At 40.8% G+C, this 12,576-nt stretch overlaps 1 protein-coding gene across 1 annotated transcript in view; it reads left to right on the top strand.

The window, feature by feature from the left end:
• The window catches only part of cubn (cubilin (intrinsic factor-cobalamin receptor)), a 374,618-nt gene extending 365,815 nt beyond the window's left edge, over positions 1-8,803 (top strand). Inside the window, exons 65-67 of the mRNA XM_078200308.1 lie at positions 2,747-2,912; positions 5,068-5,303; positions 7,542-8,803. Coding sequence (XP_078056434.1) covers positions 2,747-2,912; positions 5,068-5,303; positions 7,542-7,649 — 510 coding nt within the window. The 3' untranslated portion in view covers positions 7,650-8,803. The remainder of the gene's footprint in view (positions 1-2,746; positions 2,913-5,067; positions 5,304-7,541) is intronic.
• The last annotated feature ends 3,773 nt before the right edge of the window (positions 8,804-12,576 follow it).

Consider the following 12,576-nt stretch of genomic DNA (forward strand, 5'->3'; position numbering starts at 1 on the left):
AGGCTTAAAAAAGGCATAGCAAAGCAGCTTACTCGCATCAAAACTTGCCCTTATCACAGAGCCATGGTTACATAACCACCTATCTATGAATGTTGTAGTAGAACTATCTTTTCAAGCGACAGTTTGCTGAGGAGGCAGTGATGGTGTTGTGCCTTCTCCTGGAATCTGACTTGCAGGCAACATTGACTGGGGGAACAGCACTGCCCATGACAGTGACCACTGTCCTGGACTGTCTTGCATTTACATCCTTCCAAGCGACCATATGGACATCTCCAATATCACTCAATCCTCAGCGCAAAAATTGATCAAGCAAGTCAAAGGTCCTTTGTCTATCAATGCAAATAGCTATATTAGTTTACCTGTGGAAAAGCAACAGCAGAATGAGAAAACACTGCATTCCACAATACTCCCTAAATTTCAGAGGTAATCATGCTACAAAATATATAGTCCCTTCCCAAGACATCATGGCGTTCATGAACCACAAAACCCAGGGTGCTCAGGACACCGTCAATGATTTGTGCTCATAAAGCCCCCAGTTCTTCTGCTCCTACTTTCCCTTTAGTATTGTACCTTTCTTCATTCTTACTACCAAAATGTATAATTTCACATTTCTCTGCATTAAATTTCATCTGTCACTTGTCCACCCTTTCACCATCCTATTTATGTCCTCTTGAAGTCTATCACTATCCTCCTCACAACTCAAAATACTTCCAAGTTTCTGTCATCAGCAAATTTTGAAATTGTGCCCTGCACACCCAAGTCTAAGTCATTAATATATGTGAAGAAAAGCAGTGACCTGTATACCAATCCCCAGAGAAACTCCTGGACATCTTGCTCCAGATTGAAAAACAACCATTCACCATTATTCACTCAAACCAGCCTCCCATCCATTGACACTGCTTCCACTTCCTGCTGTCTCGGAAAAGCAGCCAGAATAATCAAGGACCATGTGCCCCAGACATTCTCTCTTCCAAGTTCTTCCATCGGGAAAAAGATGCAAAAGTCTGAGGTCACATACCAACCAACTAAAGAGCAGCTTCGTCCCTGCTGCTGTCAGACTTTTGAATGGACCTACCTCGCATTAAGTTGATCTTTCTCCACACCCTAGCTATGACTATAACACTACATTTTGCAATCTCTCCTTCCCTTCTCTACATACAGTGTGCTTTGTCTGTACAGCGCGTAAGAAACAATATTTTTCACTGCATGCTAATACATGTGACAATAATAAATCAAATCAATATTTTCTGTTTCCTATCTCTCAGACAACTTGATATCCATGCTGTCATTGCCCATAACTGCATTACCCTCATTAACTCTCCCTGTTATCTTAGCAATTAAGTAGTTATATATAATTTTCTCTTCGAAAATCCATGCTGACTTTTTTTAACTTAATCTAGATTTGTCACAGGCGACTTAATTTTGTTCCAAGTTATTGTTTCTAAACATTTTCCTACCTCCAAGGTTAAACTGACTGGCTTGTTACTGCTGTGCTCATCTTTGCAGCCTCCTTTGAACTGGGGTGTAATGTTTGCAATTCTCCGCTCCTCAGGAACCAGTCCTGTGCACTTCAGCAGGTTAAATGGGGGAAGGTGGAAGAAGAACAAAAGGGAAAGTTTGTGATAGGGTGGGGATGAAGTGACAAAGGGGTTCATGGTGCAAGGCTAAAGGGGGTGAAACAAGACAAGTGAAGAAGCAAAAGATGTGTCTGGAGGAGGTGTGAATGATAGATTCAAGAACACCTACCACCTGAAAGCGAAGAAAGAGAGAGAAATCAGGCGCTGCACTTGCATATAAAATGTTGTGGAAGGGAAGGAGGAGCTGGGGATGATTGAGGAGTGGACCAGGGCATCACAGATGAAATGGAACTTCCAAATGCTGGAAGGGGAGGGCAAGAAGTTCTTTGTGGTGGCCTCACACTGGGGGTGGCAGAAATAGTGGAAAAGATGCAGCATCTTTCTGTTTGAAGGTGGCCAGCGCAATGCCTGCCCTTAAATCTCCTCCCATTCACCATCCAGGGCCCCAAATATTCTTTCAAAGAAAAACAGTGACTTACTTGTACTTCTTGCACTCAAAAGGTGTGCAGGTTGGGAGGACTGGCTATGCTAAATTGTCCCTTAGTGTCAGGGGGACCAGCAGGGTAAATACATGGGGCTACAGGGATAGAGCCTGGGTGGGATTGTGGTCGATGCAGGCTCGGTGGGCCAAATGGCCCTCTTCTGCACAGTAGGGATTCTACAATTCTTCCAGTTTAGCGCATTGTATTCACTGTTCACAATGTGATCTCAATGTGGGAGACCAATCACTGATTGAATGATCACTTTGCAGAAAGCTCCATTCAGTCCACAAGGGTAGGCCAGAGCATCTGTGATTCAAACTCTTCCCCCTTGGTCCCAGACTGATCTCTCTGTCCTCGGCCTCCTGCAGTGTTCCCACGAAGCTCAACACCGGACAGGAAAACAGCAGCTTGCCTTCGGATTAGGCATTGCTGGGCTCGACATTGAGTTTAGATTGTAACCTCAGCTCTTACATTGTGTTTCCCTTTTCTTTGCTGGTTTTAGTTTCGTTCTCTTATTAACTCTGCTTTTCTCTCCACAGATGCCATCCGGCATTAACATCACGCCTCAAGATGAATTTCCACTCCAAGATCTTACAGAATTTGAATTTTGAGTAGTGTCACTGATTTTATGCTCACACTTGAGTACAGAAAAAGGATTGAACTGTTATTACATTTTATTTGTTACAGATAAAGAATGGTACAGATAGCAATGGACAACTGCTTGGCACGTTCTGTGGTACAGTAGTGCCTGATCCCATCTATCCCAATTTCCATGCTCTTACCCTGCATTTTAAAAGTGATACCATAACAAGACGCAATGGCTTTGAGATCACCTGGACATCTTCTCCGAACGGTAATTTGAAACAATAAGAAGTTACCTTTATCATTCAATATGTAGCATGCAGCAACATCTCTGTGAAACTCCAATAACATTCATAGAATAATAAAATCCCCACAGTGAAGAAGAGGCCATTCAGCCCATCAAGTCTGTTCTGACTCCCTGAAAGGACCCCTCCCTGCCCTATCCCCATAACCGCATGCATTTAGCATGGCCAATCCACCTAACCTGCACATCTTTGGACTGTGGGAGGAAACCAGATCACCCGGAGGAAATCCACACAGACACGGGGAGAACATGCAAACTCCACACAGTCAGTCACCCAGGACTGGAATTGAACCCGGGTCCCTGGTGCTGTGAGGAAGCTGTGCTAACCACTGTGCCACAATGCTGCCATCTTGAGCCAAATCATCTTGTGCCAAATTATTAATTCTTCCTGCAGGGTTATAGAGTAATCATTGACTTTCAGACATTAAATGTAATTTATGGCTGACTTTCCTCTGCTGTAAGCTAAAATGGCTCCAGAAAAATAGATGTAATAGAGAATGAAAATGGGTAAGAATCAGTTACTCCCAGTCTGCTCCTGAATAACACTGAATGCAATCTTCCATTTCTCTGGGATCCTCCGGCCGTTCCCTGGTGGCAGGATTCTCTGGTCTGCCGGCAGCATGCCCCTGCCCTGCAGTGTGGGGTGATTTCAAGGGGAAATCCTGTGGACAGTGAACCAGAGAATTCCACTGTCAGCGAATGGCAGACCGGAGAATCCCACCCAGAGCTTTAACACCAGTTCAAGAAGGCTCTTTGGCCAGAATTCTCTGGCTGTTCATGCCCCGCTGCCGGTACAGTGAAAACAGAGAATTTGGCGCTCAGCCAAATCTGCGTTCACTGCAGCAGGATGGGAGAATCCCAGCTGCAGGCAAGGTCGGAGAATCCGGGCCCTTTAAATTGTGCTCATTTCCTGAGGCAGATAAGCACCAGCAGGTGCATTTTTAAAGTATTTATATCCAAAAATATTCTACTAAGAAACAGAATTGTGAACCAATTAAACTATTAGATTGTTTAGTATAGTTTGTAAAGAATGTTCAGTGATTTAAGTTTGGGTCATTCACAGGTAGGGGACTGAACACCCTTTATTAAAATGTTTACTTTGGTGAACGACACATTTTCAGCTGTCGCAATAAAACTACACCCTAGGTTAACATCATGTTTTACATCAAATATGTATTTTTAATAGAAAGAAAAGCAAAAAATTCTTGCCATTTATCATGCTGCCTAATTACATGAGTTAATTGAAGATTTTTTTAAATGTTTATCATTATACCAAAGATATTTATTGCAAACTTGAACTGTAACCTGATCAGTGCCATTTTGAACGCATTTTGGGTGCAATGTCCTTGTAGTACCCGAAATGGAAACTCTTCGGTGTCTTTAAATGAACATGAAATCTACAAACATGCAAATCACTGCTTACAGCAGCCATGTGTGAATTCAAAAACCTACAACTTGTCATCAAAAACTGTGCGAATAAAATCTTCACTTCCTTTACCTGACAAATTCAACATCCTTCAGGCTCTTTAATGAAGCATCTATGTGGCCTTCACTTTCAACGTTACTGCTAGTTTTGGCTTCCTCTTGGTAGGTGAAATAGAGTGGCCTGCTGTGTTCCTATAATAAACAAATCAGACCGGTCTAAAGAATCAGGATCCTGATGTAGACTATCTCAGGTGTCTCACTCCTAGATGATTCCCACATGTACCAAGAACAGTGCTGCTTAAATTTAGAGTTATAGAGGCCCTTTGGTCTATCATGTCTGTATTGGCCATCAAGCACCTATCTTTTCTAATCCCATTTTCCAGCACTTGGTCCGTAGCCTTGTTTGCTCTGGCATTTCAAGTGCTCATCTTGAATTTCTACACCAGAAAGCTTATCCCTTAAGCAAGGAGTACACAATGCATGTGAAGTCATATGTGATATAAATGAATCAACTGAATAAATGTAGATGCAATTTTACATAGACCTTACCATGTTGATTCCCAATTGAAATCTGAACTGCTTATGGCAGAATACAAAGGTTTGTATATTGGGAGTATTATGATATAATGCAAATCCTATTGAAATGTAACTCCCAAGCAGCTGACCTTTTCCCCTGTCGTTTCGTTCTCCTGTCCAGGCTGTGGTGGAACACTATTTGGCTCCAATGGGTCTTTTTACAGTCCTAACTACCCAGCCACCTACAGCAACAATACTGACTGCGAGTGGATAATTGTGGCACCAATAGGGCGTGTATTAACAATACACTTCATATTCTTTAATATCGATGACCCTGGTGACTGTATCAAAAATTACTTGAGGCTGTATGATGGACCAGATTCCAACTCGCCACTCATAGGACCTTACTGTGGAATGGTATGTAGAAAAAGTGTTCATAAATAAGTTTATTTTCTGTCACATGTTTCATTATATTTTATGCACTAACGTTGGAGAAAAAAGACAAACTTAAGAATTAAAATGTTTTGAGGTTTGAGTAAATGATTGGCTCAGATTTTGTAGTTAAAATAACGGTGAAGCTATCAGGGTTCACCGTTTTTATGGAATAAATTGAAGAACAACAAACAACAAAAAGGGGAGATGATGGCCTCGTGGTATTGCCGCTGGACTACCAGAAACTCAGCTAATGTTCTGGGGACTTGGGTTCGAACCCCGCCACAACTGATGGTGGAATTTGAATTCAATAAAAAAAAACTCTGGAATTAAGAATCTATTGATGACCAGGAAACCACTGTCTCTTGTTGGAAAAACCCATCTGGTTCACTAATGTTCTTTAGGGAAGGGACTCTTACCTGGCCTGGCCTACATATGACTCCAGATCCAGAGCAATGTGGTTGACTCTCAATTGCCCTTGGGCAACTAGGGATGGGCAATAAATGCTGGCCAGTCAATGATGCCCATGTCCTACGAATGAATATTTTTTAAAAATCACGTGCACTGCTGGATGGAGAAATTAGAAAGGTGCAGCCTGAATTGCCCTGCATTTGCAGGAACTTTGCTGCACTGTTATCTCCCTGAGAGAATCATAGTCCTAACACCTAGCCACCCACAGCAACTGTACTGACTGAGTGTGGATAATTCTGGCACCAATAACATGAGTATGAACACTTCATATTATTTACTACTAATGACCCCTATATCAAAATTTACTTGAGGTTCTAGGATGGTCTAGATTCTGGCTGTGGAACAAGTATTTATTCATTAAAAAGTTCATTTTCTGCCATCCTTTCTTGTAAAGTGAAACGTTGCTATTCTTATGCACTAAATACCCATGGAACTTGCCAAAATGGTTTGCATTAGTTCATTCAAGCCCACGTGATTTTATAATGCTCTGATAAGCCTGAATTACTGCCAAACAGCTTCTATAGCACTAAAAATGCCAACCTATATCTTAAAAAGTTTAAATATTTGTCTTGACTTTTTCTTCCTGTCTCTTATCTCTCTCTCTCACTCTCTTTCTCAGTCATAATCTTTCTTTCTGTCTAATTAATCTGCTTTCTGTACATGATTTTTAGTTGAACTATTGAACCGTGCACGTTCTAGTCAGACATGCTTCAGTAAGGATTTTTAAATCTGATTGGTTTTGGAGGTAAACAGTGGCTTGCCCTGTACACATTGAGTCCAGATCTCATGTAGGGGATACTGCACTGAAATGCATTTCTAATCACTGTAAGATTCAATAAGACTCAGAGGAGATCTCAGGGCAAGTATGAATATAATGAACGTTGGGCTCCATTTGTTTACCACAGACTGCAACACCCAGGTCAATATAATTTCCCAAACATGGCTATTTACTGCTGATGGTTTTCAGCTGAAAAATACTTAGATGCTTTATTTTCATCACACTATCTAATATTACATTCCTGGCTGCAGCATTGTAACATAGTGCTTCAACGACCTTATTGCAAATTGTTTGGCAACTGCATAAAAATAAATAACTCAATATGCCAATGTTCATTTGCAAAGTGAATTAAACAATCTGAGTTGGATTTTCACCTCAGATGAACTCAAAACCATAGTTCAAAGGTAAGTTCAAAAGGTCCTCCTCATGTTCAACATGCCAAGGTATGTCCCCAAGCAGCCCTATGTCTTCCTCAGGTTCTATACAGGGCATAGTGGGCGAATGAGCATAGAAGTGCCACAGCCTGGCATGGAGAGTACGAAGGGCCATAGAAGTTGCTTGGGGGGGCAAGAATTTTCCCAACTCCCACCATCTGCCTCAAGGATGGAAATCCAGCCCACTGTGGTAAGGCATCTCTTCTGTCCATTGTTGGAATAGTTTATCCAAATTGTAGGTCACGTGCTTTCCATATATATTCTGTAAATATAAATGGGCAATCATGAAAAACAAACACAACTTAGGGAAAATGCTTGACTTGTCTTTGGGACAGGAAGAAACTTTGAAGAATATTCGACAGGTGAGTAAATGAGTTTGAGAGATCTAATAGAAGTTTGGCTGTGGAATGCGTGGGTTTGATGGGTAAGAATGTGATTCACTCAAGTTATGCTTTATTATCTGTTACTTATGTATTATTTGAACTGTATGAATACACAGTATATTTCCACTCTCAGTATTTAAAATCTCTTTTCTTGTAGGAAAGTAACATTGCTTCTTTCACTTCTGCATCATACCATGTCTTTGTGAAATTCCATGCTGAATATGCAGTTAAACCATCTGGATTCAGAATAAAATGGACAAGTTAAATTTATCTGAAGACTTAATTAATAGCCATAATATGTATTAACATGTTACTTTTTTTCCTATTTAAACTTAAATTGTTTAAAATTATGCAGAACTGTGTCATTCTTGTAATGGCCAAAGTGGAATGCACCAGAAATTTGCCAACTTAGCTCATAATCTTGTCTCACAATAGCTATAAAAGTGTTGATATGTAGAAATGCTGGGGCATTTTTGATAGAATAATATTTTATAAACTGCTAGAGCTAAGTTACAGAAGGAGAAAGGAATGACATTGTAAAGAGGAAGTCAGTCTGAGAATATGGAGGAAATGGATAACATTACTGAAAGTTAGATAGAGGAAACGGAAACATGAGACTCACGTGAATAAAGGAAAATAAATGTTGTACCATCAACTTGCCAGGGAATTCCCAAAGAGAGGAGAGTGTGTGAGATACAGATGGTGAGCTTACAATGGAGGTAAATATCAGTTCTGGTTGCTGCTTTACAGGAAGACTATAATTTGCACCAGTGAAGGTACAAAGGGTATTTACAAGGATGGTGCCAGAAACGAAGAATTTTAGCTACGTGGAAAGATAGGATAGGCTAGGGTTATTTTCTTTTAACAGAGGAGACTGAAGGGTGATAGAATTGAGGTATATAAAAGTATTAGGTAGCATAGACTGAAAAGTCCTATTCTCCTTCAATGAGCAGTGTTTAATCAGGGGGCATAGATCTAAAGTAATTGACAGAAGGATTAGAAGAGAGTTTGGTGAAACATTTTATTACCATGAGAGTGGTGGGGGTCTGGAACTCACTATCTGAAAAGATGGTAGAGGCAAAAAATACACATTACATTTAAAAACAAATACTTAAACATGCACTAGCGGATAAGAAGCTGGATAGCTATTTTATAGTCGATGCAGTCATTATGGGCTGAATGGTCTCTTTCGATTATGTAAATTTTATATGCATTGATATTTCTATAAGTTGTCCTATTTTGTATGAATGGAAAAACATACAAAATCATTGTTTATTGCTGGTATCGTAATGATGACCCACTTTATTCCCAAGACTCCCTGTATAAAATGTAAAATTTTAATGAATTTTGCTTTTCTGCTGGTGTAGATTTTGTGTTGGAATATAATGTTTCTAATAGAATAAAGATCAATGTAAGACTAAGTGTCACTGACTGATGATTACTTTCATTGAATTCAATTAAATGAAAAATAAGTTCTCCAGGGATTCAGGGGTGGGCTGAATGGGAATGAGGGTGGATGTACAAGCCTCCATTCACTGGAAAATTAGCCCCATTCTGTGATGACCATCAGACAGAACTCTTAAGCCCTATAATAACACCATGAAGTCTTTGAAATGCTCATGAATAAAAAAATCATCCATTCAAACTCCATATTAAAAAAAAGTTATTCTTCGGTACTCATAAAACTGGCAATCAATCATACAGCCATTCAACTCTATATGGAAAATCTCACTCATTTCAATTGTTCATAAATCTGTCAAAATAAAATAAACAGTTACTCAAAAGAGCTCTTCAAAATACTTTAATCTCACTAACTATTCATAAAACTGTCAACCAAACAAAGTTCATTGTCCCATTCACAGCTGTGTAAACTTAAGCAGCTCCTGTTGAGTAAATCTAACAAGCATTCATAATGAGATTCCATTATATATAAACAAACCCCCTGGAGCTCAATACATTTGTACCTTTGAAGTTGACAAAATAGATGCATCAACTGAGGCCCATAAGTTACTATTAGAGTCTTCCTCCCATCACTATATGGTGAGGCTACCAGGTAAACTCTGGAGACCTAGCTGCATCCTTGGGGAGAGGGTCACTCCTACTTGGGCCCATCGGAAACATACTCAATAGTAATTGCCATCATTGCTTTCTCCCCCTCTCCTCCCCATCACGATGCCTTCAACAGCCTCACTGGAGTCTGTCTTATTAGTTTGTCTTATTAGAGCTGCTGGCCCCCTTATTTTCATTGGATTATCCTCAGAACGACACAGGGTGCCCATCAGACAGGCCCGAGGTCACAGCTTCCAATCTCTGTGGATGTCGGTATGACTCACTCACTTGGTGATCCACTTTGCACAGATGTTGGGGCTCTGGTTCAGGAGTGAATTTCCCCCCCTGCTCAACATTTGTAAGGTGTAGACTGTAGTCCCTACACTTCTGGGTCACTGTGGGAACGTTCAGAAAAAATGGTCTATCAGTGTAACTGGAATTAGAATCCCAGGATCACTGCTTCTATGTTCCTTGTCTGATCTAGTACATGTTTGACTAGTTTGGCATGCCTCTCAAAAACAATGATGGGCCTGAGTATTCCCCAAGTGTGGAATTAAAATGATGGAGATTTGGCCAGGGTTAACCTTGTGACTTTGCCTTGTGGTGATGGGAGTAGACCCTCTTGACCATTAATTGCCCACTATGGGCCTCAATTGATGCAAGGGCAAGACTTCTACCATACTGGTAAAATTCCAGTGGAGGCAGGTCAGCAATGAACATGTGTCCCACAATGCCACCCAGTTGTATGCCCCCATCGTCCATGCCTTCCAGCACACTCTGGGAGATGGGATGGGACATGTTCTCCTACATGGGGTGGAAGACATGGTGTTAGTTAACTAAAAGTCATTGGGTGGGATTTTACGGCCTGACTCATCCTGAAACCGTAAAATCCCACCAAAGGTCAACAGACCTTCCCATTGTCTGCCCTTCGCCTGCTCCGATCCCGTGGCGGACGGGACGGTAAAATTCTGGCAATTAAGTCTGATAATAGTTTCCCACCCGTATTCACACCTGAATTGTCAGCTGGTAAAGATGGGCGGAGGGTGTGGTGGGTGATGTCTCTGCAAATAGTTTCAGCTAATCTTAGAAAACATTGTGATAAAAGGTTGGCCCAACAGGTATGAAGGATACAATCATTCACAGGATGCCGAGTGATGCCACCAAATAAAATACAACATGCCTATAACGTGTCAATCTTTCATGGGCGATTTTCCTCATCTCCTGTTAATATGATGTTACAGTGCAACTCGGAGGAAAAAGATGGAAACGTTAACATGAAACGCTTTAACACAATTTAAAATAGCCACAATAAAACATTTTACTCAGAGCAAAACTGGCAGAGTTATGTTAAAGGTGTTTCCCACCTAATATTTCTCAAGCTACAGCCAAATATATTCCACACCAGTGGGGCCCAGACATCTGACCAAAAAAATCAACCCTATAGGTTTCAGTTGTCATTTAATGCAATTGCATTCTCTGGAACGGCATATTTCAAAAACATGCATTCCTGTGATTTTGTTAACTGATAAATTATTAAGGGAGACATACATTTCTTCCAATTTTTTTTGAACAGAGGAGTGTGCTTGTTACAGAGACGAACACAATCTCAGACTACATCATGTACTTAGAGTGAGTTATGACATTATTATCACATTTAGGAGTTGTTCATTAATAGGAAATGAGCAGATTCTCCAAGAATTCATAAAAAACAAAATATTACATAGTGGCACGTTATAAATTAGTATAAATATTAAACATTATCATAAATATTTCACCTTCCTGTTATTTATAGTGCATTTATTGGATTCCTTTCTGGTGAGTCTCTGGACATGTTTATTTTTTCCTTCCTCACAGCCTACAGAACTGGAATCTGGATATTTTCCTTAAAGGAAAAGCACAGATCCCTTAATATACACGCATGAGACACGCATAAGTCTAAAACAAGACATCTGGTAAGGCATATCCATATACACTTTAGAATGCAGTGTATGACTTTAAAATGGGCACTTCATTATACATACATGGCCTGGCCCAATTATCCTCTGACCTTTAACCCTGCTTCACCAGAGAATAGGCTCTCCACTCGAATCCTGTCAATTAATCCGAGTGGCTGGGAACCCCACAGAGAGGAAATAAATAAAGCAGCCCTGCAGTTAATTTTTGCAGGATATTTGGGAACCGATATTCCTGTGTTCCCAGCTAATAGCTGCCTCCTCCCCCCCCCACCTCACTTCCCCCAGAACTGAAACCAACTCCAAGTTAAAATGCAGACCATTGTGACGATTTGCAGGAAAAATTGAGGAAAAGCAGAACTAATGATTTGTGACACTGTAGTTATGGTATACCAACAAAAGCATTACAAGTATAGGGGAGGTAATAGTCTAGTGCTGTTATCACTAAACTATTAATCCAGAAACTCAGCTAATGTTCTGGGGACCCAGGTTCGAATCCCACCATGGCAGATGGTGGAATTTGAATATAAATAAAGAATATCTGGAATTAAGAATCTACTGATGACCATGACACTAATACTGATTGTCAGAAAAACCCATCTGGTTCACTAATGTCCTTTAGGGAAGGAAATCTGCCATCCTTACCCAGTCTGGCCTACGTGTGACTCCAGAGCCACAGCAATGTGGTTGGCTTTCAACTGCCCTCTGAAATGGTCCAGCAAGTCATTCAGTTCAAGGGCAACTAGGATGGGCAGTAAATGCTGGCCAGCCAGCGACGCTCATGTCCCATGAATAAAGAAAAAAAAATCATAAAATGATCAGTGAGTATGCACAAAATCATGATTGTCTGTCCACGCACATCATAATGCACAATAGAGTGGCTGGAAGAGAGGGTCAGTGTCTATGTACTTAAGCAGACTTTTACAGATGCACCATAGAAAGCATTCTTTCTGGTTGTATCACAGCTTGGTATGGCTCTTGCTCTGCCCAAGACCGCAAGGAACTACAAAATGTCATGAATGTAGCCCAATCTATCACGCAAACCAGCCTCCCATCCATTGACTCTGTCTACACTTCCCACTGCCTCAGCAAAGCAGCCAGCATAATTATGGACCCCACGCACCCTGGACATTCTCTCTTCCTCCTGCTTCCGTTGGGAATAAGTTACAAAAGTCTGAGATCATGTACCAA

The sequence above is a fragment of the Mustelus asterias genome, chromosome 2, assembly GCF_964213995.1.
Source record: "Mustelus asterias chromosome 2, sMusAst1.hap1.1, whole genome shotgun sequence".
Classification (NCBI taxonomy): Eukaryota; Metazoa; Chordata; class Chondrichthyes; order Carcharhiniformes; family Triakidae; genus Mustelus; species Mustelus asterias.